Source organism: Elgaria multicarinata, chromosome 2, assembly GCF_023053635.1.
Source record: "Elgaria multicarinata webbii isolate HBS135686 ecotype San Diego chromosome 2, rElgMul1.1.pri, whole genome shotgun sequence".
NCBI lineage: Eukaryota > Metazoa > Chordata > Lepidosauria > Squamata > Anguidae > Elgaria > Elgaria multicarinata.
Window position 1 is genome coordinate 128790068 of NC_086172.1, and position 27820 is coordinate 128817887.

At 42.0% G+C, this 27820-nt stretch overlaps 1 protein-coding gene across 1 annotated transcript in view; it reads left to right on the forward strand.

Annotated features, from left to right (window-relative positions):
- Positions 1-2977: 2977 nt before the first annotated feature.
- Positions 2978-27820, forward strand: part of TMEM87A (transmembrane protein 87A) — a 38829-nt gene continuing 13986 nt past the window's right edge. The window contains exons 1-13 of the mRNA XM_063117666.1: positions 2978-3047; positions 7639-7699; positions 9275-9372; positions 9653-9769; positions 11569-11622; positions 11706-11756; positions 13241-13406; positions 17209-17270; positions 19011-19194; positions 19762-19861; positions 20641-20734; positions 24797-24865; positions 26322-26430. Coding sequence (XP_062973736.1) covers positions 3045-3047; positions 7639-7699; positions 9275-9372; positions 9653-9769; positions 11569-11622; positions 11706-11756; positions 13241-13406; positions 17209-17270; positions 19011-19194; positions 19762-19861; positions 20641-20734; positions 24797-24865; positions 26322-26430 — 1168 coding nt within the window. The 5' untranslated portion in view covers positions 2978-3044. The remainder of the gene's footprint in view (positions 3048-7638; positions 7700-9274; positions 9373-9652; positions 9770-11568; positions 11623-11705; positions 11757-13240; positions 13407-17208; positions 17271-19010; positions 19195-19761; positions 19862-20640; positions 20735-24796; positions 24866-26321; positions 26431-27820) is intronic.

Here is a 27820-nt window from a genome sequence, read left to right on the forward strand (position 1 = left end):
AACTGAAACTCCAACAAACACACTCCAATCTTCCTGACTCTACCCTTCACTTCCTCTTCATCCCAGCTCCCCTCCATGCCTCTACTACAACTCCCAACATGCAATTCACCTAACACAATACCACAGCCTCTTAACGCCCCCCTATGCAATCCCACTGCCCCCAAGGGGGCAGTACCGCCCACTTTGGGAACCACTGTCCTAGAGTAAAGAGGTTTAAGATTGGTTCAGTTGAGTTTTCTGACCTCTTAGAGGAAACTGCCTGAGACTGGGGCAGCTTCAGTCTCTGAAAAGAGTGATTTGGGAGGAGGACTCTGCTGTAGGTAAAGCAAGAATCCTGGAAGCTTAGGGTTGGTAGGGACTCAAAATAAGATATGTTAGCTGTTAGGTTTTTTTAAAAATCCCAATACAAGCCTCAGAGCTGCGTGTCTGGTGGATCACCCCAAAGGGAGAGAGGGCCAGAGGGGATGGATCCTCCTGTAAAATCTAGTACAACAAACAAGCAACCAAGCATTCAGGAGGAGTATAAACTACTATTACCCTTCAACCATTAGCCGTGGAACAAAATGGACTAAAGGCTTGTTGCCGTCACTTCTCACTAGCACCTCACAGCTTGTTTCAATTTCTGATTTATCAGTGAGAAACTAATCTAAAAATTTGTCATTATACCTCTGGTTCATTAGCCATGTAAACAAGACCATGGTCAGTAGCAATACAAAGAAAGGCCAGAACAGAGGCTCATTATCACAATGCTAGTCAAGGATCTTTCCCTCCTTTTTACCCAAATAATTCCTGAATTCACGCTGCCTCAGTGTACAAACAACAGAAATCCTAATCAGGGACCCAAAGAAAACTGCCCAAGGAAACCTCAGAAACAAGTCCTATTGATTTCAATAAAGCTTACTCCCAGATAAATGAATATAGCATTGCAGCCCTAAATGAAGGTGCTTGTAAGCTCCCAGCCTGGCTGGCAGATTCCTCAGTCACTCTCCAGTTGTTTGTATTGTTACATATTTGGGGGTCTGTCTAAATTACCTCCAAGCAAACCCTGCTTCTTCTTCAACTGTGCAGCAGATCTCTTTGCAAGACAAAAGACACTCTTTTTGTCCAGCCTTCCCCAGATTCATTTTCTTCTACCCACTGAGGCCTTGCGGGACAAAAGGTTGCCCATTTAGGAATTACAGTGTGTGGGTGGTGGGTGGGGTGGGATTGCATTTTAAATATGTCTGAACAATAATATATATATATACAATATAATAATAATAATAATAATAATAATAATAATAGTAATAATATAATAAACATAATGCACGGACCAGCTACTATTAAACACTTAATTTTATGCATGTTTACTTAGAAGTAATTTCTAGAGAACTCACTGGGACTTAATTATAAAAAATCTCTTTAAATTAATACAGTACATCTGAGTCAAAAGCATATTACATAGAAATATGGGATATTGCTATTAATGATAAATTAACATGTAACATGAGAGTCAAAATCAAAAACGAATGATTTTGAAGTAATATGGAAACAGTTTTTGGACTTTGTATTATTAAAGGGGAGAGGGAAAACACCTCCAGAGGAAGTAATGAGATTTTGGAAATCAGAATAAGATCCCTGGGTTGAGAGGGCACGTTAATCTTAATCAATGATTAGATTAAACTGAATCAAGTTAAAATATATGTTTATTTGTTTAGTATGTATTATTATGTATTATGGGGTAGTACTTTATACTGTATTGTTTGTTGTTTGGAAATTTAGAATATATATATATATATATATATATATATATAAGCATATTTAATGTCAGACATTTTCAGACTAAGCACAGGAATAGGGTCTTGAGAGTATGTGATATTATTGCACTGGGAAATGGGGGAAAAAGTTTGAAGAGCACTGATATTTATTTATTTATTTATTTATTACATTTCTACATAGCCGGAGCTCTCTGGGCAGTTCACAAATATATTGTATAGGACTATGGATGGTGTGGTAGTATGTAAACTATCATAATATTATAATTAAAATTTAATATTTTTGAGTACTTGTTATTGTAATGTATAGCTTTAAACACTCTGGGATCTATTGTTGATGAAGAATTGTTTCCAGAAATAGAAATATATACTTAAATGTAAACAATTAAGCCTATCTCCCTTTTCCAAGATTAGCCCCATGATACCCCTCACCCCAAATTGAGAAGTCTATTGCCCTGGTCAAACACTACTGTAATGGGAGGGATGCAAATAAGCCACAAAATTTCCATAGAAACCACGTTCCAGGCAATAGTCGACATTCTCAGAAAAACACCTAGGATGGCAACTTCCATGTGAGCCAATTCAACCAAATTTTGCAGTTGCACATAACTACATAGGGGCTGATGACATGTTGCCTTTCAGAATTCCCCAGTGACCCACTCTGAAGCAGGGTCTCATTCAGTGGAGGCTGCTAGCTCCGGTTTCAGTGGGGCTATGGATCTATTCTGGGTTTCAGTTAGAACCAGCGAGAACTCTAAGGGAACCGTCCAAGGTGCTGAGCGTTTTTTGGAGATAGGGTTCAGCACTTTGGAAAGGTCCTTTTAGAGTTCTGGCTGGTTCAGACTGAAACCCAGAATGGATTCACAGCCCCACCGACTTCGGAGCCACCAGCCTCTACTGGTCACAGTGATGTCACGCCTCTTGCGTCACAGTTCCAGGCTGACGACGCGAGGCTGTAACGCACGGAGGAGCAGCGTTCCTTCCCGCCCCCTTTGATGTGTCGCCTGAACCAATCGGGCGGCGCCCCATCACCCGGCCCTCCGCGCTGAACCTGCCAGGCCCGGGAGCGGAAGGGGCGGGCCGGGAGCGCTGGAGTGCGTCCTCGGCGCTTGACACTTTCGCTGCGCTGGGATGGCGGTGGGCGTCGCGTCGCTCTGCGGGATGCTGCAGCCGCGGCAGCTCCGCTCGGGACCGACCGTGCTGCTGCTGCTCTTCCTCCAGCTGCTGTGCGGGTGGCTGCCGGGCCCGGCGGAGGCTGGGCCGTTCTCTAAATGGCGGGTGCCGGTGCCCATGGTGAGCGAGCAGGGCGAGCGGCTGCATCCTATTCGGCGGGCATATGGACGGATGCCCGCCGGAGGCGGGGAGGTGGCATGGTGTCCTGCAGGCAGCAGGGCGGGGATCGGCTGCCCTTGGCGGGCTGACGGTTAAGGTGAAGGTAGGCTCCCGACCGGCGACTCGGCTGCCTCGCGTCAACAAGCTGCTCTTGACCACAAACCCGGAGCTTCCTGCGCGGTGTCCGGGAGTTGCTCCCGCGGCATCGAGGGGGCCTTGCTGGGCTGGCTCCTTTTCGCTGTGGTGCAGCAACCTAAGGGCGCCGTCAGTGCTGCGGGAGGAGGAGGAGGAGGAGGAGAGCGCCCTTTGCCGTTTTACACACCCGGGCGAGGTTTTGCTCCGCTTCCTCTCCTTGTTTTTGGACTACCCCAGTCTAATTTGATTCAGCGCTTAGTTTCCAAAACCTGTTCTTCATGTCATACAATTCAGCTTTCTCCAACGAGGTGTCCTACAGATGTGTTGGACTACAATCCCCACAATCTCCCAGCCTGCAATTATAAGAGTTGTAGTCCAGCATATCTGGAGGGCACCAGGTTGGGGAAGGTTGCCTTGGATTGACTGTGCGTCAATGTGGGGAACAAGAAAAAGCCGGCCCTGAGGCACTGAAGAGTGCATTTTCCTTACCATTTCACTAATCATTTCTTTCCCCTATACATCCGGGATTTAGTTAAAGGGGAGAAAGCCTCTTAATGTTGAAAGGTTTCCAGCGTACAAAAGCCTATTTCCTTTAAAATATATGAACATTGTCCAAAGAATCTCCTCATGTTAAATCCTATTAATAAAGGGTCTCCTGATAATTGCGTATTTCAAGATTCAGCTAGTGAATGTGCATAGTTGCACAGTTGCTTCGAAGAATTAGAACTAGTGCAGATGTTATTTTGAAAAGATTACCTGTGTAGATAATTGCTCATGTGAGCAGTGTAAAGTAGAAGGAGCTATTCACGGAAGATAACAGCAGCTGTTTTTGCCCTGCACACAGGAGCTACTGCTACAATCTTCCATGAACTCCTCCCACGAGAAGACTATTGCACATTTGAGCAGGTAGACCAGTGGTTCCCAAACTTTTTCAGGTAACCGCCCCCTTGGTTCCACAAACTCATGCCCAGTACCCCCTACCCTACACTATAAAAATCATTATTCAGAATAGCAGTTTTCAACAACCCACTAATGCAACCAGGAGCTTCTGAACCACTCTCCATAGTGCAGGATAGTGGGGCACACCAAGCAGGGTATGTCTCTTCATTAGCATTTTGGTGCTTTTGGCCTTAGCTAGACCTAAGGTTTATCCCGGGATTGTCCGGGGGTCATCCCTGTGCATCTAAATGACACACTGGGGATCCCGGGATCAGGCAGGGATGACCCCGGGACAATCCCAGGATAAACCTTAGGTCTAGCTAAGGCCTTTGAAACATTTCAATTCACCATTAAAAGGACTCTTCTTAAACGGTATTAATACATGTGTGGATTCTTCCCCTATATGGCTTGGGACCAAACTAGCTTCTCTCATAAAAATGTCCCTGGGTTTTAAGACCTTCTAGAGAGACGCTTCTTGGAAAAGACCACCTTGAGCAATCCCCTGCCGCCCCCTTGCCTCTTACCACCCCCCTGCCGCTCCCTTGCCTTTTAACGCCCCCTTATGCAATCCCATCGCCCCCAAGGGGGCAGTACCGCCCACTTTGGGAACCACTGAGGTTGACCTTCCAAATAATTATCTTCCCTGGCAAGAACACACATAGGGTTGAATCCAATGTTAGTCTAATTTAAGTCCTATTCATTTCAGTGGATCTACTGTTAGTAGGGGCTTGTCTATATGGCTTGTTTACCCCAATGTAGCTGCGCATATTCTCATTTTAGGACACATGAGTCAGCCATCCATTCGCAGTAACAACGCGTTTTAACCGTGATAATGCGCATATTCGCATCAGCGATTTACCGTGACTTTTTGATCATGTCCGAGTTTGCTCCACGTTATGGTTATGTGTCATTGGGGGAGTTAAACCGCATTTTGACAGGTGGGCGGAGCTTTGAGGGTAGGAGAATGTGATTGGCCGGTTTCCCTCTTTCCCACCTATAGGTTGGCTTGGTTTTTTTTTAGCCGTTTTTAGGTTTAACGATCTGATCCTACGGAGCTCCGCATAAATAAATAATAATAATAATAATAATAATAATAAACAAAGTGGCAGAAACGCACTGCCATCCTCCTCTGCAGCCTCGTTCCTTGCCCCCACTCAGTTTTTGCTGTTATCTCAATCTGCAGAGCTCCACATATAAACTATATCACTTCACTCGTCTCCATAGCATCGTATATCCCATAATGCGGCAATACACATGCACACATTTATAACTGCACTACCAAAAAAAAATACAGGCGATAAATCGCTGTTGTTGCTGCTGTAGTGTGACGCTCTTTGCCTACATTCGAGTCAACGAAAAACTGGGTTTATAATTAATGAGGAGCAGTCCCGCTGTTGTTTAGATCTAATATAAGACATAATCCATAGATACCAATACGGATGTATTTTTACAAGTTAAATGAGTTGTGTCATACTGATGTTAAAACATCACTCTTTATCATGTGAAATAGGGTGAGTACAGTTTACCATTTTAACACCCAGTAATCTGTAGTGACCTGACAAGCCATGAGAAGAATTTTACTGCTCTACTATTTCCTGAAATGTTTGGTCAGGGTTGTGTGGCTGAATTCTCTTCACCACTTGGCAGGATGTTCAACAATGAATTATTTACTTCCTGATTTTTATTTATTTATTTATTTATTACATTTTTATACTGCCCAATATTATGGGCACACTGTGATAACGTACTACTGGGTAAGTGGTTGTCTATTTCCATGTAGTGTGCAAGCTGCTTTTTAGGCAGAGCAATGCTATAATAATAATAATAATAATAATAATAATAATAATAATAATACATTAATTGATTAACATTTTTATACCACCCTTCAAATAGTTGTTTACCAGCCTTCATCAAAATTGATTACAGGGTGGTTTACAAAATAAAAATGTAATACATAATTCAGTGCAATCTCCCTCATGTTTACTCAGAAGTAGGCCTCACTGTTCAGTGGGACTTATTGCCAAATAACTATACATAGGATCATAATCTTGTGGTGCAATCCTATGCATGTTTAGACAGACATAAGTCCTAAAATTCTCAGAATTCCCCAACCAGGATGGCTGGCTGGGAAATTCTGGAAGTTGTATGACTTTTTCCTGTCTATATATGCATAGAATTGAGCCCTTAGTGTTCATGTAGTGCTTTTCCTAAGTGCTAAGAACACTTCACATACATCATCTTAATTATGCAGCTGTATTATGATTTCCATATGACAGATAAAGTTTGTGGTTGAGAGGTTAGTTTCAAGCACTTGGTGAGTTCATTCTTGGGAGGAAATTTGAATATTAAAACTGAAACCTGTGTATTACATCAGCAAAAATGTTTACTCAAAATATATCGTTCTGTATTTAGGGATTTTTTATATGTACGTGTTCTTCACTTGACTGCAGATTAAGTGGTAACTTGCAGGTGTAAATGAGCCACGACAGATAAAATACCACAGGATCCTGGTTGGGACATAGGGTATAAATTAAAAAAATTAGGTAACCTTGACTTCAAATATAGTGATTCTCTGTGGAGTTAGTTTAGTTATGACTCATCAAATGTTGAGTAATCAAGTGATGAACATGCATGTGTCAACCATCTGTGTAGCCGTTCAGGCAGCTGTACATAGGACTGCAACTTCAGTCTTTTCTTTATCTGACAGTGCAACAACAACATAAAAGAGTATTACTATAATGTATATGCCGGAGTACTTTAGATTGGTGGTCTTCAACCAGTGGGTCATGACCCAAAAGTGAGTCACGAGATCAGTCCAGATAGGTTGCATCCAAGCTGCATATTGGACATAGAGAAAATTGTGAAAGTGTATCCCGTGTTACAGGTTGGGAGTCCAAGGTGGGTCCCCGGTCTGGACCAGATGAAGACCACTGCTTTAGATCACACTTTAACAGTACTTAATTACTTCAAATTCTTGGTGGATTTTATATACTTATTTACTTAGTGTTATTGCTAGGTAAAAATACTACATTAATCAGGTGTGTTGAAACACTTTTAGCCCTAAGGTCGAATTCAATTTCAAAAATGCTGTTGTGGGCTGCATTCCGTTGTTGGGGGCAGGGAGGAAGGCAAAGCAGTGGAGCCAAAATAGCAGTATATTTAGCTTAAAGCTCTTACACCCAGCAATTTAAGCCTTAGAAGAAGCATTTCAACATTTTAGAAGGGGGCGGGGGCGGGAAGAAATGTGCAAAAGCCAGGAAATCACTAAACAGTTGCTAGTCGGGGGAGGGGGAAGGAGGTAGGGCCAGGGAAAATGGGCATGGTCTTCTGGGGAATCCTGCAGAGCTGGATCTAGATCCCAGGTGGGCTGAATTTGGTATATGAACCTGAAGTTCAATACCCTTGAAGTAAATGATTACTAACATTTGATGGTTTTCCATATATAACTGCTGCTTTTTATTTAATTATTTCTGTATAGGAGAAGAAATTTTTTATCTTTGGGAAGATTCTCTTCAGCAACACTACAATTTTCCTAAAGTGTAAGTGCATTCAAACTGTAGCTTGTAGTATAACGTGGGAGTGTTTAGTAATAGTTCTGTTAGTCCAGTCTCTTTATGGCTATGATTTAAATGACACAGAACTATAAAACTGCAGAGCATGTCAATAAGTTATTCCCACTATTTTTAGCAGTCTCCAACCCATCTAAGCTGTTAAGAATATTAAGCTATAATTAATATAACTTCACAAAGGCATCATCACATTGCTTTCTCTTTGACCACCTGAGCCCCAATCCAGCTAAAGTTGGATCGGGGCTCAGGTGAACACCTCCAGAGAGTTGCGAGACCCTCTGGAATAGTTTGTGGAGGATTGACTCGAAGTTGCAGAGGGGAGGGAAACTGGTGAAGATCTCTCACCTTTCTCTTCCTCCAGTGGAAGCCTCCATTGGATCAGAGTGCCTTCCATGGACAGAACGAGCGTTTCCATTCGCAGAAGAGAATGTGGATTCTATCTAAGTTTAACTGGTTTGGGGCCTTGATGTTTCATTTGCATTCATAATGGTTGGATTGGTCTGCTGTTGCTTTTTATGAATGCTTTCATCGATGATTCTTCGTATAGTTTTATTTTGCATGAAAAGCTCCCAAGTACCATCCAAAATTAGTTGCAAGGGTCGGCAGTGTAATTCCATGGCCATATATATCCCTGTTCCCCTTCCTATAGATTGGTTAAGGTGCCCATGCTGTTGTCTATTCTGGAAGAGTAGCTGTGTTCAGCCCTTTATTGCCCATCCCTACTTTATTTTTATTTTCTATTTTGGAAGGACGGTATGCATTCTTGATTGTTTTGAAAGAAATGGTTACTAGTGAAAAATGCCTTACATGTATTCTTTGTCATAGTTTTTCCAACCAGGAAAAACCACTTTAAAAATGGTGTAGAATGCAAGATATAAAATAGCATAACAGTGCATTGTCAGGACATTTACACGCCCATTCCATTACTTGACACAAAGAACGTCATTCAGTGAAATAGTTTTTCTATTGTGGCTTTTAATTGTGGCATGTAGTGTTTAGTCCTGAGAGTTGCATTCTCAGCATTAATGAGCTGTTTGTCAGATTATACTCTGGGGGTAGAAATGTGGGGGCACAACAGCATGGGGTAAGATATTACACAGCAAAGCCCTTCTAAGTTTTGCCCTCTTATCTCATTGCCATGTATTAAACTGAGGTTCCAAATTGTGTGTTGTCTTTTGTGTCAGCAGGTGACTCCATTGTATTGAAGAGGTCTTGCTCTGTTGGTTTATTTTAAATTTGTGCAAGCATTGCGATTGTCTATCATAGGATGAGATGTAGTATGGGACATTTGATCTGAGATTAGGGTTAAAAAGCAATATTACCTTTTTTATTTTACTTTGAAGATATAAAGGAACATTTTAGTATTCCTCCCCTCCCCACATAGTTTGCATTTCCTGCTACTACTTTTCTTGTTTACAGTAGGCACTTTATCTTTGATTGTTGTAGGGTTAATGAGATGCTATCAGGAACTATTTTGTAATAGTAATACAAAGAGCAGGACATGATACTTCCTACATTTCTTACATATTTTTCTGATATATTTAGTCGATGGCAGTGAAGATACATGTGATCCTTCTCATGTTTACAATGTCAGCTGGTACTTGGGATATTCTGATTGCTACAATGAGGTCTTCAACTTTGAGGTAAGAAATTAGAATTAAAAAATACTTTGGCCAGGCAGTCTGTTAGTCATTTTCATGATTGCAACTACAATTTCTGCCTGCCAAATCCTTCATCCCCTTGATGCAGTAGTATGTGGGAAATGGAAATATTTCATTTAGGCTTGTGCGTCGCTGGGGATTGGTGTGTTGGGTGAGAAGCAGTATTAGGTTTCCTTTCCCCATGCTCTTTTCTCCTTGCTTGTTGAGCTAACCTTTTATTTCCGTTGGTCTATCAGTGAAATCATGTCATGTGTCTTGACAGGATGAACAGGCCAAGGCTTATTTCAGTGACTCTGTAAAAAAACACCCAAGTTGGTCAGGATACTACGCAATGTCTTGGTTGCTCTTCTCCAACTGTACTGAACTCTTCAAACCACAGGTACTTTATGGGCACAGAGCAGAGCCTATGAGTGAGTTAGAGTGAGGCTGGAAGGGGTGAACTTGTTGGAGCTGAAACCTTGCCAGTGGGCCTGAAGATACATAGGCCTATAATATCCCTCCCTGCTTGTCCCAGTCTGTTCCTCTGAGCCATAATGGTGAGAGAAAGAAAGAACTTGTGGCATTTTGCTTCCTTTATAAGTTGACCATTTAAAGTACTGAGGGAAAGAAACTCCCCAGGAACTGGGATTGTGAGTAGGAATTGGATATGAGTGAAATATGATGTTCATATTTATGGGTTCCATTTAACTAGTATTTGTGTTAGCATAATTGTTTGGATCTGTTTTGTTTGAATTTTAATTGTTTTCCTGCCTGAGCACTTTTTTAATTGCAGGATGGTATAAAAGTAGTTATAATCAGACTAAAATGTCAGATAAATAATTATTGCAAATTATTTCCTGAGCCCTGCCCTGTCTTTTGTTCATGTCTGAACCTGCTCTTCAAATCACTCCACTTTCCCTATGTTGTGACCAGGTATTTAGTGCAATATGATCACATATGTCACTTTGCCAGTCAGCCCAGATCTACTTAGATCCTTTGCATTTGTCATCACTGTCTTGTCTTCGGCTTGAATTCTCATAGCTGCCTCTTGCAGTTGATCCTGTCTGCAGCCCACTATCTTTTCCAGCACATTATGGAGCATTGTGCAGCTTGTTTCAGGACAGGGCTGGCCAATTCCTTGTGCCTAAGGGCCCCGGTTTTCTCACTCCCAAGCAGCCCAGGGGCCACATTCATATCTCCCCCACCCCACCAGCTATGACATCTTCATTCCTCCCTCCAGCAGATTGGTTTCTTCATAACCAGTCAGCCCTTATGTAAGACTTTAATTTGTGGAATAGAGAACGGGGCAAAGTAAGACATGCAAAGTGAGTCTGGGAGGAAGTTACACCTCTCCTATTGGCAGCTGAGATGCTGCCCCAGAGGCCTATGTAATTAGAAAGTGAAAGAGGAGCCGGCCCAGTTAGAAGTGGCACACCTCATGTTCCCAGTCTGGTTCAGAGAGGATTGGCAAGAGCTGAGAAAAAGCAGAATGGGGCGTTGCTGCACCTCATTGGCCTCAAATTGGCCATCCTTGTTCTATGGTGCATACTCCATTCACGTTGTGTGTCACCGCTGCCACACATGAACTGAGCATTTTACGTTAAACACATCCAACACTGACCTATGGCTGCACACTGCACACAATACTGGTGGGTCATCTTTCTTTCGTGGAAGCATGTCTGTCATTACTGATCTTCTTAGTAGTTTGTTTTCTGCTAAACCCAGTGTTTCATGGTGCCCAGTTTGAAACCCACTGATCTACAAAATGAAAATGCTGTATAGCACAGTTCCTTCCATAATTATTTTAAGTGTAAATCAATGATGTAAAGATATTTGATCTTAGGGAAATGAATTCTCCCACTTAGAAGACCTGGTTCAAAATGCTTCTTTTATTCCTAATTTATTAGCAGTGCTTCCCTTGATGGACTGTGAGTGCGTATTGGGAGGTAGGACTGCTATCCCAGTGCAACATCCCAACTTGTATAATCAAAACACTGTCTATCTAAAACTCCCGATTATCCTCATGTACTCCTGTATCATTGTAACCCTATGTAAATAGCACTTTTGTTTATCCAACCTTCTAGTTATCCAAATGTTTTTGTATGTCTTCTGGGATACTCAAATAAATTATATAATGCTCTGTTTGTATGCTGTGTGTGGGGGTCTATATATATAAAGAATTTCTTACTTTTTAATTAGATTTTCTACAAAGAATTTGTTCATCCAGAACCCCCCTCTGACGGAAGACAAGAGGTATTTTTTTTATTAGAACATGGGATTTTTCATTTGAAAATTACTCTTCTGCAGTTTTGATCAAACCTGCTTTTATTTTTAAGCTCTCTTCTCAAGAGAATGGAACAAGCAATGCCACTGCAGCAGAGAAGCCTGTAAGTATGAGAGAGGTGATGTATACCCATAATACTAAAAGAGGATATCTGTCTGCCCATCTGTCACCGCCCAAACCTAGACACCTGAAACATGGCATGCATACTTGACAGGCATGCACCTCGAGATTGTTTTTTTTAATTAATATTAATTAATTTAAAGGTTTCCAATATTGAAGTCTGCAGTACATCTTCAGTCACTAGGGGCTGAGTTATCAAACCAGTTATGCAAAACCAGTGCATGGTTTTGCAGTCCATATAGTTTGAAGCCAGGGGAGATTAGTAGGCTAAGGGGCACTGTTATTGGCCTGCCCCTCATCCCTGCTACGCGGCAGCTCCCCCTCAGGGGAATGAAGTGGACAGAACTCTCCCTTAAGGGGGCTACAAGGGTGGACCTCGCAGTGGCCACGCCCAGGAGTGTGGCTTCAGTCGGATGGGGCAGGCACTGGGTGTCATGTCTAACCCTGCTCCCCCTGGGTTGGAAGAAGGTGTTTCAGGTGATCAGTCAGAATCAGACTCTGAAGTAGAGAAGTTGGCGCCAGAAACAGGCCAGCCTGTTCCAGTGGGGGAGAAAGCGCTCACGGGCTCTTCACCAGCTGTGAGTGAACCCTCTCCTGAGCTTATCTCATCAAGGGCAAATAATACACAGTCAGTGGGAAGTGATCATTCTTCTGAGGGAGAAAGTGCAGAGGGTTTAGCCGATCCTAGAGTATGCCGCAGACTAAAACGGGTGGAGCTAAAGGAAAGCTAGAAAAAGCCAGGTTGTCTTGCATCCCTTCAGAAGCTGCCTCAGAACTAGTCTCTCTGAAGTTAACACGTCTTGGGAAAAGGCTTTCCATTCTTCTTGAAAGGACAATTGTCTTGCTTAGTTTGCATAGTTTTGCCTAGGGGAAAATTCCAAGAGATTAGACTCTCTTCAGGTGGGAAGAGATGTTTATTGCTTGAATTAAGCTTTGTGGATTACTTAGCAGGCCTCATTATTGTCTCCCAAGAAGGCAGGAGGTTTTGAGAAACAGGACACTGTGTCCAACTCTGACAGCTGCATAGATTTGCTTGCAACCTTTGCTTTATCAACATAAGGGCTGTTCCCAGTCATGTGAAACAGGGTCCATTTGCTAGTATATAATAAAAGAGAAGGCAATATGGGGATATATCCAGTGATATATACATATCACTGGATATATCCCCAGTGGGGATATATATATATTGGATATATATCCAATATATATATTGGATATATATCCAATATATCCAGTGGGGAGGGAGGGAAAGCGCCTTCGGAAAGTGCGCAATTCCCCCGGCACACCCTGCCCTGCGCTTCAACTATGCTTATAATCAGATTTCTTTAACGTAATGTTCTTTATGTGGGAGAAATGACTACTGCCTACATTCTTATGAAAAAGAAGGTGCAGAACTTTACTTGCTCTGTGCAGTGCTTTATACCCATGTGAATTTGTGAATGTGTGTGTGTGTTTTATTTTTTCCAGCCAATGAATGCTGTGATGAGAACCTGGCAAGATGGGCCTTATATCTTTATTGTGCATATTGAAATTTTATCCTCTAAGAAAGCAAGTGTGGAAGTTAAAGGAGCAACAAATGATGGATTGCCGAAAGTTATGACTTCTTCCGTTCCACAAAGGGCACTTTTTAATAGTGAGCCATGCCATTTACTTTGGAATGTTGTTTTGTGGATACCACATGATATTTGATCTCCAGGATTGTATTGGTGTCAAGGTTTAGGAGTGAGCCTTGGGCTCCCTGCAGGTGCAGTCATGGATGCTAAGGCAAGAATTCTTGGCTATTCTAAGCCAGCCCTTAGAAGTGTAGGAATATCTGCAGACACTTGAGCTCTTGGGGTCTTTTCCATATTCTCTCGAGCTGGGGCTCATTTTCTCTTCGGAACAAGATTCTTAGCCCAATCTTGAGACAAAGAAAATCCATGAATTATCTGGAGTGCTGATTTCTGTACTTCATATAAGTGGGGACTTGTTCATAAAGGGGAAGGCTACACTTGGGAGAGAAGGAACATTTATTTATTTATTTATTGCATTTCTATACCGCCCAATAGCCGAAGCTCTCTGGGCAGTTTACAAAAGCTCTGTTGGACTGGAATGTCTAGATAAGGCATGTGTAGATCACCACTTGTTCTGACATGAAAGGATGCTGGCAACAAACTGAATATGATTGCTCCTGTAGATGAATGTAAAACCATGTAATCTGTTAAAAGAGCAATTCCCCAACTCTTGCACTGTTTGCAAGACCTTTACAGGAGTAGGGCCTGATAGTTTTCTGTCTCAAAGTGCCACTGAGAGTATGGCTAATTGCACTGCAGAAAGCAAAGACAAGAATATTTATTTTATATTGTTTCTATGATTTTATCTGTATGCCACCTTGAAATCCTTGTTATTATTATTATTATTTATTTATATAGCACCATTAATGTACATGGTGCTGTACAGAGTAAAACAATAAATAGCAGGACCCTGCCGCATAGGCTTACATTCTAATAAAATCATAATAAAGCAATAAGGAGGGTAAGAGAATGCACCAAACAGGCAGTATAAAAGTCAGAACAATTCAAGTTTTAAAAGCTTTAGGAAAAAGAAAAGTTTTTAGCTGAGCTTTAAAAGCTGCGATTGAACTTGTAGTTCTCAAATGTTCTGGAAGAGCGTTCCAGGCGTAAGGGGCAGCCGAAGAAAATGGACGAAGCCGAGCAAGGGAAGTGGAGACCCTTGGGCAGGTGAGAAACATGACATCAGAGGAGCGAAGAGCACGAGCGGGGCAATAGTGTGAGATGAGAGAGGAAAGATAGGAAGGAGCTAGACAGTGAAAAGCTTTGTAGGTCAACAGGAGAAGTTTATATTGGATTCTGAAGTGAATTGGAAGCCAATGAAGAGATTTCAGAAGTGGAGTAACATGGTCAGAGCGGCGAGCCAAGAAGATGATCTTAGCAGCAGAGTGGTGAACAGAAACCAACGGACTGATGTGAGAAGAAGGAAGGCCAGTGAGAAGAAGGTTGCAGTAGTCCAACCGAGAAATAACCAATGCATGAACAAGAGTCTTGGCAGAAGAGACAGACAAAAATGATCGAATCCTGGCAATATTATACAGGAAAAAATGACAGGATTTAGCTACTGCCTCAATATGAGGAATACAGGAGAGCGAGGAATCAAATATAAAGCCGGGATACAAGTGTTTTAATAATAATAAATAAGAATTCTGCAATGTCCCTACATTAATTCTCTGAATGTGATCCTCTTGGAGGAAAATACCATGGCATATATTTCTTTTCTTAAAATGTGCATGAATGGTGCAAAATTAAGGCACACTCGTCTGAATGAAATCTCTACTGGTACCTATTGCTGTTCATGTGAATGCAGAGGGATTATTTCATAGGTTCTTCGTTCTCCAGAGAACTGTGAAAACAGCAGGAACATCTTTATTGAGTATTATAATACCCATTTGGCTGTTCATATTACTTACAGTACACTTTTTAGGACAGGGCTGTACAACATGAGACCCACATACTGAACAGCCCTTCTGCCTGGTATTGTAATCTGCTTGACAATCTATTGTGTCTTTGCAGTCCTAGGCAGGCAGCAATAAACTGGAGATTCATCAAGCCGTCTGCTGCATCTCAAAAAGGGTATTGGGGAGTGCAACAAAAATGATTAGGGGTCTGGAGCGACTCTCCTATGAGTAAAGATTACAACACTTGGGGCTTTTTAGATTTAAAAAAGGCAGATAAGCAGGAACATGTTTATTTAAATATGCATGGTGTGGAGAAAGTGGTTAGAGAGAAGTTTTTCTTCTTCTCTGATAACACTAGAACCCAGGGTCAGCCAGCAAGGACAAATGGTAGGGGGATTCTGGACAGACAAAAGGATCATAAATGATCTGGAATTAGGAGTGAGCAGTGAAATGGCCAAGTTTGCCTATGACACCAAATTATTTACGGTTGTTCAAACACAAAAGGATTTTGAAGAGCTCCAAAGGGATCTCTCCAAGTTGGGAGAGTGGGCATCCAAAAGACAGATGTGGTTCAATGTAAGCAAGTGTAAGCTGATGCATGTTGGTGCAACCCCCCCCCCCCCCCCAACTTCAAGTATAACCTGATAGGACCTGAGCTGGCTGTGACCAAACAAGAAAGAGATCTTGGGGTTATGGTGGACAGCTCGATGAAAATGTCAACCCAGTGTGCCGCTGCTGTAAAGAAAGCAAACTCCATGTTAGGCATTATTAGAAAAGGAATCAAGAATAAAACTGCCAGTATCATACTCCCTTTATACAAATCTATGGTGTGACCAACTTAGAATACTCGTCACCACACTTAAAAAAAAGGATATTATAGAGCTGGAAAAAGTGCAGAAAAGGGCAACTAAAATGATCAAGGGACTGGAGCGTCTTCCCTATGAGGGAAGGTTACAACAGCTGGGATTGCTTAGCTTGGAAAAAAGGAGACAATGGCCTTAGCTAGACCTAAGGTTTATCCTGGGATCATCCCGGAGTCATCCCTGTTCATTTAAATGACACTCAGGATATCCTGGGAGCAGGCAGGGATGACCCCGGGACGATCCTGGGATAAACCTTTGGTCTAGCTAAGGCCTAAGAGGAGACATGAGAGAGATGTACAAAATTATGCATGGTGTGGAGAATGTGAATAGGGAGACATTTTTCTCCCTCTTTCAAAATACTAGAACCCGGGGTCATCCCATGAAGCCGATTGGTGGGAGATTCAGGACAAATAAAAAGAAGTACTTCTTCACACAGTGCATAGTTAAATAATGGAATTCACTACCACAAAATGTAGGGATGGCCACCAATTTGGATGGTTTTAAAAGGGGGTTGGATAAATTCTTGGAGGAGAAGGCCATCAATGGCTACTAGCCCTGATGGTTGTGTGCTATCTCTAGTATCTGAGGCAGTAAGCCTGTGTGCACCAGTTGCTGGGGAACATGGCTGAGAGGGTGCTGCTGCACCGTATCCTGCTTTGTTGGTCCCTGGTCGACAGTTGGTCAGCCACTGTGTGAACAGAGTGCTGGAACAGATGGACCCTCAGTCTGACCTAGCATGGCACTTCTTAGGTTCTTAATGCATCTTCATACAATGCAGGAATTCATAGGAAAGTGGAATTCATTTCCATAATACGTCATAGTCACCAGCCTACATGGTTTTAAAAAGGGAATTAGACAGATTCATGGAGGATAAGGCAATCAATGCCTACTAGTCATAATGGTCATATGATACCTCCACGATGAGAGACTGTGTGCCTCTGAATACTGGTTGCTGGAGAACAAGAACAGCAAAGTGAAATTGCCTAGTGGGATTCCTAGAGGCATCTCGTTGGCCACTTTGGGAAACAGGTTGCTGTCTTACATAGCTGTTTGGCCTGATCAAGCAGAGTCCTTCTTATGCATTCCTGATTCCTTGCTCTCCTTTGATTGTTTTTTCACAGTGACTGTGGAAGTGAAGGGTCCGTATGAATACCTCTCTTTAGCAGATTATCCTCTCATGATTGTAAGTTAATGCAATTATTTGACGTAAAATACCCATAATTGGTTTCAAGCACAAACAGATAAATGCATTTTGGTTTTTTTTAAATTGGCAGCAATGTTTTTTGGGTTTTTTTTTACAAGTCTTAGGGGTTGTCCATATGGCTGTTTACACTGCTGTAAATGCGCACTTTAGAATTTTTGGACAGATGACGCAGCCGCAAATGAGAAGCCATCCAGGGGCAAACCCTGGAAAATCCGCTCCAAAAAAGTTGGGCACTTAACCCAACTTTTTTGGCAGAGGAGTCAGGTCCATGGCTGTAAAAAAGCAAAAAAAAAAAAAAAGGGGGGGGGGAACCATAAAAACCAAGGGGGGGGGAGAGAAGAGAAGAGAGGAGAGGAACAGTACCGTTCCTCCCCCCCTTTTAAAAAAAATGCTCTAAATCTGTAGAGCTCCACAGAAACAAATATAAATTTGGGAGGACCAGGCAACAGCCAATCTGTTTGGGAGGACTGGGCAACCGCAAATCTGAATATGCAGAGCTCCACAGATTGGGCTGTTTATCTTTTATTTTTAAAGGCAGGGGGGAGGGATGGTCCCGTTTCTTTCCTCCCCCCACATTTCTTTTTTCAGAGGCGCCAGGCAGGAAAATTCGCACTTGCCTTCCTTTCCGCGCAGATGCCGGGAAGGAAGGCAAAAGCGGATGCAAGGCGCCTCCTGGTGCCAAAGTGCCTCCGTATAGATGGGGGCTTAATGACTTCCCCCTTGATCTCATCTCTGTCAAGGCTAGTCTTATGAGATTGGGGTGCGGGGATGCAGTCCTGAGCATTAAACCAGCCATCAGAGTGCATTGCTATGATCAACGCTGCTGCTGATTAAACATGCATTTAGTGCTATCTGTGCTAGGCATAGTGCAGAACATAGAAGTGATAAATTCCCTGCCTAGAGAGCTTACAGTCTGTTTCAGATGCACAGAAAAGTGGAAGAGGTCAGAGGTTGGCAAGGAGTGATAGGAATGGCAGAGGAGGAGGAATAAATGTTTACTTTTTTTAAACATGTTTTTGATTTTAATATAGGTTTATTTCTATTTTAACTCAGGTAAATTTATATTTATATGTTTAATTGTACATATTTTAATCTTGTAAACTGCCTTGGATCCCAGCACTGAGAAAAAGTTGGAATAATAATAATAATAATAATAATAATAATAATAATAATAATAATAGGTAAGCAGGGGCTATGAAGTTCTTCCAGGCATCCATGTTGGTCAGTTCTTGCAATACTTCTTGCATAGGGCCCATTCAGAAGACACCTTAAACCATGGCGAATAAGGCTTTTTGCTTTATTCACTGTGGTTAAAGCTGTGGTTTAAGGTGTTTTCTGAACACAGCCTGGCTTTCTGGCTTAACCACCATGGTTCAAGCCATGGTTTAAGGTGTCTTCTGAATTGGGCCATATAGTCCTTGAAAGCCCACTTCACCTTTCAAGCTAATCCTTTCCAGAACACCGGGTACACATGTCGTAACAACCCACGGTTAACAAACTATGGGTTGTTCTGAAGATGAGCGGGAGTGAACATGTGTGCTGGTTCCTGTACTGGGTTGTTGTGATGACTGAACCTGGGCTCTAGGTTATTGGGGGAAGAACAACCCAAAGATTTGAACTGAAAAGTTATTATAATTAAGAAAATATATAACTATCCTTCAATCTGTCTGTCTGTAACTATCCTTTAATCTCTGTCTTGCTTTTTTCTCTCTGTTACAGTTTTTCATGGTGATGTGTATCGTATATGTGTTGTTTGGAGTTCTGTGGCTTGCGTGGTCAGCCTGCTATTGGCGTGATCTCCTGAGGATCCAGTTCTGGATTGGTGCAGTTATCTTACTGGGAATGTTAGAGAAAGCTGTTTTCTATGCAGAATTCCAGAATATCCGCTACAGTGGAGAATCCGGTATGTGCAAAGAACCTATTTAAATGTTTCTGAGAGTGCAAAGAGTAAGGGTGATTTACTGTCATGAGTAATTACTTTTTTAGTGCTATTTTAGATGAGAAAGTAGAAATATGCAAATTTTCTACATCTCCATCGCTATCGATAGGTGATATCTGTCAGTTTAGTTTATAGTGGAAAAAACATTTTTACTTGGTGAAAACAACTAGGATATTTATCATGGAAACAGATTTCTGAAGTGATTTTACATCCTCTGGTCAGCCTTAATGAGATGTGTGATGGAGATAATTAAAATTACTGTAAACATAACTTCAACGTGACACCGATTTTGTTCTATGGAATTTGCTTCCTAAGAAGTACGCTCAGGATTCTAGTCATTGTACAGGTGCACTCTTCCCAGAGATATACTTATCTCTGATATGCTTTTAAGTTCACAATAGTTTCTCTTTAAGGTTTGGCTTCTTGTGAATGAATGCTGTTGTTGGAATATTTGTTGCAACTCAATGCAAGCTTCAAATCCTAATCAACAGGTTTAGTAACTCTGTTGCCTTGTGTTTTGTTTGTTTACAGTCCAAGGGGCACTAATACTGGCTGAGCTGCTTTCAGCGCTGAAACGTTCACTTGCTCGGACTCTTGTTATAATAGTGAGCCTGGGATATGGCATTGTCAAGTGAGTACTAGTGGCGAGCAAGTGCCAGAATGCTTGCCCCAACCATCATTTATGCTTCCTCAAGCATTGGAGGAGTTGAACGCTCAGAATCCCCCAAGGGTGTTCTCCACACTTTTAATGCTTAATACTTGAAAGATACAAGGCCAGCCATCCTGTCCTCTCCCTGCTCCCCGCTCTCCCTCTTGTCAAGGAAACACACACAAATATCTCGCCTTGGGGAGTGGGGAGTGAGTAGCAGGCGAAGGAGGACCCCCAATGATGAGAGGAGAGGGACAATGGGGCCCTTCTCTGGTAAGGAATTACTCTCTTTTTTCTTTCTGTGGATGACGGGGCTGGACTGTCATTTCTGAGGCCCTCCTCTGCCCATACCTCTTCCTTATGATTAGTAATCCCCCCCCTTGGTGAGGAATCGAGGGTAGAAGGTGGAGGAGGGAAGGGTGGGTGCGAGCAGAATTGAGGAGGGGGTGGGGCTTGCTTGAGCTGGGCTTTGCCTGCCCCAATACAAGTTTGCTGCAAGTTGAGCTCTCCTGCTTGGAATACTCATTCCAGAGTATCAATCTTGCTGAAGTTTCATACATTGTGATTGTGTCAATAAAGGAGTTAAATGTCTGCAAAACTGGGATTGTGGAAAGGATTTTCAACTAATATTTCTCGTAGTAACAAGATAGACCTGGTTACCTGGATGGCAAATGAGATGAGTTACGTGACTCATGTTACCTGTGAGGCTGAAGTTATGTCTTCACTTTTGTTTTAAATTTCTCCTTTTATTCCCATTACAGACCACGCCTTGGAGTCACTCTTCACAAAGTCATTGTGGCTGGAGCTCTCTATTTATTATTTTCTGGCATGGAAGGTGTCCTTAGAGTCACAGGGGTTAGTAAGCACTTATTGGAGTTTCACACTTCTTGCATGTAGGCCGTTGATGGATTTAGAATGCTGCTGCAAGGCAATGCTATATTTAATAGGTAGTAATGGATATTTTGGATTTTGCTTAGCTAGCCTTTTACGGTTCATCTGACTTACACTCTTGCCACTAAAGCATGTTAATGTGCTTTGAAACCTTGTGCAGATTAATCTCACCTTCATTATTATTAGTCCATGAATCCTGTTTCAGGGTTCGTCCTTTCATTAGCCACACTGAGATCAGGAACAGTAGTAGATTGAAGGCTGGGCTCCCCATCTGCTTTGTTTTGCCTGTTTTGCCCACCCTGCCACCCCACTGCTGCTGCCACCACATTACCCATTCACCTGCAGAGGCTGCCAGGTGCCTTCTCAATTTGCCTGCCCACTCCTGCTTCCTATTTATTTATTTATTACATTTTATACTGCCAATCAGCTGAAGCTCTCTGGGCAGTGCACAGCCATTGCTCATAAGAAAGCCAGGTGCCTTCCCAGTTTGGTATGATGGCAGTCATTGCTGCCCCACTGACATTGGAGCCACCAGCCTCCACTTAATATGTCCCCCTGAGTTTAATGGGATTTCAAGGATTGCAGTTGTAACATGCTGTGGACAGTTGTGATGTTTTGACAGAATAAACTTAGCTGATGATGCTACTTGAGGTAGTCCCTGTGAGAGGAGCTTGACAGAGCGATAGCTCTTGGGGCATATTCTCAACAGTTTTATTTGGGGATCTAATGTGCTGATTTATATTTAAATAGCATTTCAGACTTCTTTGTCTGCTCCATTTTCTCAGTGCAATCCTATTCAGAAGCAAGTCCCATTGAATTCAATTGGCTTACTTCTAGGGAAGTGTGTTTAGGATTGCAGACTTACTGCGTTTTAAACACATGATTGTACAGAAGCAATGATTGTGTCTCTAATATAAGAACCTTGAAAGGAGGACCAGCCAACCAGCTACAGATCCACTGAAGATAATTCAAATATAAATCCTGTCTTACATTCAATGGAAATGCATGCTTAGTCTGTTGTAAATGTAGAGAAGGGAATTCCTTCTTTTCCTGTGGATTTTAGCAGCTTTCTGTGATATTGCAAATGCTTGAAATGATTTACTGATATAGGTTATATTGTGTAATGTTATGTTTCTAACTATGTAGTTTGGCAAGTTGAAAGTACAAAATACGTAAAATATTTTCCCTGAAGTGAAGTTTGAACATATAAAACATATAAATCACGCACCAGCTACTGAACACTTGGAGTCACATGACTTTGACTATCCCTTGAAAAATGTTTAAATCTGGATTACTTGTTGTTTTCACTTTTAAGATCAGCAGCGTATAAACCATTGATCCTCAGTTCTATCCTGATCTTGGGAGTTTTTTATGCTTGTATGATAAAAATGATTCTCTTTTTGATACTTTTTCAGTTTTTCCGTGATATTACAGCTGGGGTAGTTAACTTCGGGCTAGCTATCATTGACTCCTGTATTATTTATTGGATATCCTTTCAGAAGTTGTGAAGTGTGGTTTTAGTTTATGAACTATAGCAATATACATCCTTGATCTTTGATGCAAAATGTTTGTGTGGCTGAGGAATATTATATATATATATATATATAGAGAGAGAGAGAGAGAGAGAGAGAGAGAGAGAGAGAGAGAGAGAATGAACAGCTAGTTAAATTACTCATGTATCGCCCCACCCTAAGGAGTTTCTAGTTTGTTTTTTAGGTCTTAGCACTACATAACCCGCGTTACAACTTGCCAGTAATATGAGCCGTAAGCAGTGGCCCTTCCAGACTGCTGCTTATAAACATCCATGGGAGACAGATCTCGGCCATGTACTGAAATTCCATTGATTTCAACAGGAATTGAGGCTATTTTACTTTCCCTTGATTGTGCCTGTTGTAATTTTATAGTGGGGTGCGTATTTTGCATTATTTAAGTTTTCCTTTTAAAGCTGTGCAATCATGTCTATTCAGAAATAAGTTCTATTGAGTTCAAGAGGACTTACTTCTGGGCACTTGTGTATAGAATGGCAGCCCAAGTAAAACTGAGATCAAGTATTATTATTTCCCCTTTTCTGCTTCCTTGCACTATTTTCTTTAAGTTAGATAAGGATAACATTTCACTCAGGCTCAGCCAGGATCGTCCTATCACCTGTGGGTATCTGTCACAGAATTTTGACTCTGATTCAGCAACAGAATCTGCTGGGTAGATTGTGTTATGATGCCGTCCTTTGAAAGCATCATGCCACAGGGGGTTTGGTCTCTTAGCACTGAGGAGTTGAAAATTAGTTCAGACAAGTTACTACCTTACACAGATTTTTACTAGCATATCTGCCTACACATACTATGTGACAGAACAACATAAGTGAGGCAGGGGAAGAGAAGTTTCAGATCATTTGCCACTTGATTCCAACTGGCAAAAAATGCTGACACCAGTTTGAGTCTGGCATAGGCAATGGGCCCAATCCTCACAGTGAAATGGCAGGTTGGGGCTTGGATCCAAGACTGTCCTTGCCCCTGGAGGGCCCTATAGATTATTTATTTATTTATTTACAGTGTTTGAATAGCGCGCCGTATCTAACAGATTCTGGAGCAGTGAACATAAGAGGCACAATAGTAAAAAGCCATAAGGATTAAATCACCATATTAAAATTATTAAAAACAGAAAGCCAATAAAAATATATGCCCACAGAATTTTCTTCAGGTGTTCTGGGGCCCTTCACAGAGGATGTGCTCCCCCTACTGGTTGAGCAGCATTTCTTCCCCATCCCAACACCTGTTGAATTGCACTTTGAGCTATTTATAGCTAAAACAAAAAGTCAACTTCTGCCAAGATTTTCTACCCACCACTTACCTGGGGGAGACACATGTAACTAGGCAAATGGCTTTTTACAATCCTTCCCTAATATGAGCCATGGTTTCATAGCAGTGTCCCAGTGCAGGGATAATCATCCATTTTGAATGTTTGATGGTGGATTGATAATAAATGGTTGTGCAACCTGGATACTGTCCACTACAGAAGATATTTATTTATTTATTACATTTCTATACCGCCCAATAGCCGAAGCTCTCTGGGCGGTTCAGATGGAGTCCATCCTGATGGCTGGCCCCTGCTGCTACCAATCAAAAGGCACTGAGCAGCTATTTTGCCTGTTTAATGGTTTTTTTTGCAAAATGAAAAGAAATTGAAGAAGCGGGGGCAAAACAAGGGGAGGTTACAAATGGAAGACAACATCATTGGGGCGAGGAGGGGTCTATAAAATACCGTGAATAAGGCAGGGCAGTACTGTGAATGAGTTAGGGCATAAAGCCACATGGAACACTCTTACTTACCATATCAGTCATTAGGTCAAGTTATGTACAATTTCTTGATCAGAATGGTTAAAGAAAGCCTTCACTCTCCTAATGGTTCAGGGCAAGATACAATGCAATTGTAGAGCTGTGTGTGTCACTTGATAAGTTAATTTAATACTGTGAGTTGGAGGCAATATATTTTGTATCGTTTCAATAAAAAATAAAGTGAAAATAAAATATTAAAAACATCTGAATATAAGCCTCTCACTATTCCAAATAATGAGGAATCAGAAATGTATTGCAACCATTCAGTATTGCAACCTTCCAATTGAAAGATGGGGTAGATGTATTTTAAATCAATAAACCAGCCCACTACAAGCTAGCCCAAACAGGAGGGTCTAGAAAGATCATACTCTCTTTATACAAATCTAAGATGTGACCACAATTAGAATACTTTCAGCTTTTCTGCAAAATACTCTTAATTGCCTTAATACTAACCTCTTGTTTCATTGAGCAAAGAAAAAAGAAACATATTTGGTATCATACATCAGTATTTTTCTGACACTAATGTAATAACAGGCAAATGTGTGCTTGGGGTTGTACATGTACCTGGCGGTAACTCCCACTGAACCCAATTGGACTTGCTTCTGAGTAGCCATGCCTATGAATGCACTGTCAGCTTTGTGTCTTGCTTCAAGACTGCCTTGATCTCAATGCCTTTTTCTCTTTGTCTCTCTAGGCACAGAATGATCTTGCCTCCTTGGCCTTTATTCCACTGGCTTTCCTAGATACTGCCCTCTGTTGGTGGATATCCTTCTTTACTGGCTTATTTGGTGGAATGCTAATTTCTTCGGAATTGGGTTTTCATGGTGGGCGGTATTTTCCTGCAGATGTTCTACCAGATTCTGATGTTGCCCATTTCCTTTCACAAGCATTATTCTTTAAGGTTGTGATCATAACTGCACTTACTGGGGAGTAAACCCCATTAAATTCATGGAATTTTCTGAGTCAAAATGTTGAGCATCACACTATGGGCTTTTCTACATGAGGCATTTATTGTGTGCTCATCATTCCCTAGTCATGGTTGTTTACAGGTTCTTTAGATGTCATTGTGACCTTCCAGTTTCGCTTCTGTGTCTAAAGAGCACTTTCGGTGAGGTTTTTTTAGAGCAAGCAGTAAGCCATGTGCACCAGTTGCTGGGAACATGGGTGGGAGGGTACTGTTGCACCTTATCCTGCTTTGTTGACAGCTGGTTGGCCACTGTGTGAACACAGTGCTGGACTAGATGGACCGTCGGTCTGATCCAGCATGGCACTTCTTGTGTTCTTATGTAGTATTTAATTGTAAAAGTGAAAGAAACATTCTTTCTACTTGTGTATTTGCACTATTCTGCTATACCACAGTGCCACCTAGGGGTTATGTAGTAGAAAAGCAGGAAAGGAAACTTCCTTCATGTAGTGCTCCGATTGCAATTCTGCGATGAATCTGAAAGTAGATGCAGCGGTTTAACAGCTGATTAAGAGCCTTGTGTAGAAAAGCTCTACAGATCATTTAACCTGAGAGCATTGTGAAAAGTGAAACCTTTACAACTTGAATGACAAATCTGATGAAATCAGAAATGGTTGTCAGTTTTGGAACTGAACTTGCTCTTTGATGCAGGGATGTCATTGTTTTCTGATAGTGGTTTGTATTCTTAGTCTGCATTTCTACAAAATGAAGAGCTGGGGCCTGTCAGACAGGGAACAGCTCTGCCCATTTTAGTAATTGGCCTTCTGAAGGCTTGCCTGCACATTACATTTGTGGTAGAGATAACTCTGATATCTCCAAAGAAACCTCATGCGTTTGCATAGCAGTGCTTTGTACTGGAGCTGTAAGGTTTGAAAACAGGTCACTACATGGTTACCCCAATTGCATGAGAGCCTCCATGCCATTATTGCATATTTCATATATGGTGGGATTATCCACCATTTTCAGCCTTAGGAGCACACCACAGAGTGTATTTTGATGAACCCCCCCCCCCCAAATGTGGGAGCCATAATATTTGAGTCAGCTGAGGGTGTGTGGTAACTGAAGCACAGTGTAGGCCTAGTGGGTGATCTTCCTGCTGATTTGTATGAGATCTTTGTAAAAGGCTACCATTGTTCAGGGATATATTTATAACATGTTCATATGAAATGTCAGAATCTCTGTTTATATTGAATCTGAGCACCTTTGGTAATTTTGTCCATGCCTGTTGTTTGATTTTTTCCTTGACTTATCATACATATTTATCAGTTTGACTCAGACAATGAAATTGTTAAAACTTAGGAGGAATGTTGTGAAGCTCTCTCTCTACCGACATTTCACCAACACTCTCATCTTGGCAATAGCAGGTGAGCTCTAGAAATAAATCCTTCTTCAACATTTTAGAGGGCTTTTTGAGTCAGGTATTATTATTTGGGATAATCAGTACTCCTGCTGTCATAGGGAAGGTCTGCATTGTAGTTTCCCTTGCTTTCAGTTCAGTATTTTTTTCTCAATCAGGGGTGTAGAACCTCAGGCCCATGGGCCAAATCCGGCCCGCCTTGGGTCTTAATCTGAGCCTGCAGTGTCCCCAGACGCCCAATGCTTCCTTTCCCTGATCCCACCCTTTTTCCTGGACTGCTAATAATGTGGTGGTTTTATGGCTTCTATATGCCCTCCATTCTAAATGGTTGAAATGCCTCTCCTAAGATTTAATTACTAGCAGTAAGAGCTTTAAGATAAAATATACTTGCATTTTTTCCCTGTTACTTTGTCTTTTGCCCCATTCCCTTTTTTCTGGAAGGTGACTGCCAGTGGAATGCGGCTCCTAAGAGCTTCTCCAAAAATTGAATTTGATCTTCGGACTGTATGAGGTTCAACACTCCTGTTCTAAATAGAGTAGAAAGGAAATAAAGGAGGTGCTGAAATCAAATAAAGTTGTATTTTCATGGTTTATCAACATTTACCATGTTGTGATTGTGAAGATAGCTGCGGTCTTGCTCAGGCCTCCTAACAGGGAGGGAGGGAGGGAAGGAAGGGGAGTTCATGAGAACAGCTCTCAAGGACCATCTTAGAAAAAACAGTTTGCTGAGCTGAGCACTCTTCTCCGAAAACAACACCTGGGGAATTATCAGCCTAGCCCAAGGTTTATGCTAATTGGGTGTTGATTTGTTTAAGCTGTGGGAAAACCGGCCTGGTGGGAAGGGCCCCTGTCCGAAAGGGAGGGGGAACCGGAGGGGGCTTGGGATTGGCCAGGACGGGTCATAGTACCGACAGGTCCGAAAAGGTATAAAGGAGTGGGCAACCAGGGGGCAGCCATTTTCCCTGGAATTACACACGGGTGGAGTGGGAGATCCCCAGCGAGCTGGGTCACTGCTCGGTTTTAGAAAGTTTTTTTGTGTTTTAGTGCCTGGACACTCCAGGAATTACCAGTTGCCTTTGAGGCATGATTTATGGTGGGCTAATGTTTTAGTTGCTGTTAAAATTACCTCAAACCACTTTCCTTAAACCCCCCCTTTCCCTTTCCTGTGTATTCCCTTGTCTGCGTGCTAAGTGTGATTGATTGGAGCCTTAAGTGTGAGGTTTAGTGTCTTGTAGTAAAACTGCTTCGATCCCTAGCTTGTTGTGTGTGGTTATTCTGAGAGGCTGGCTAATACCATCTTGGTATGGGGTTAGGGAGGTGGGAGCCTGGGTTGGTCCAGATGATTGGTCCAGAGCCTACCTTGCAGGGAAGTTGGGTGGACCCCAACTTCACAGTCA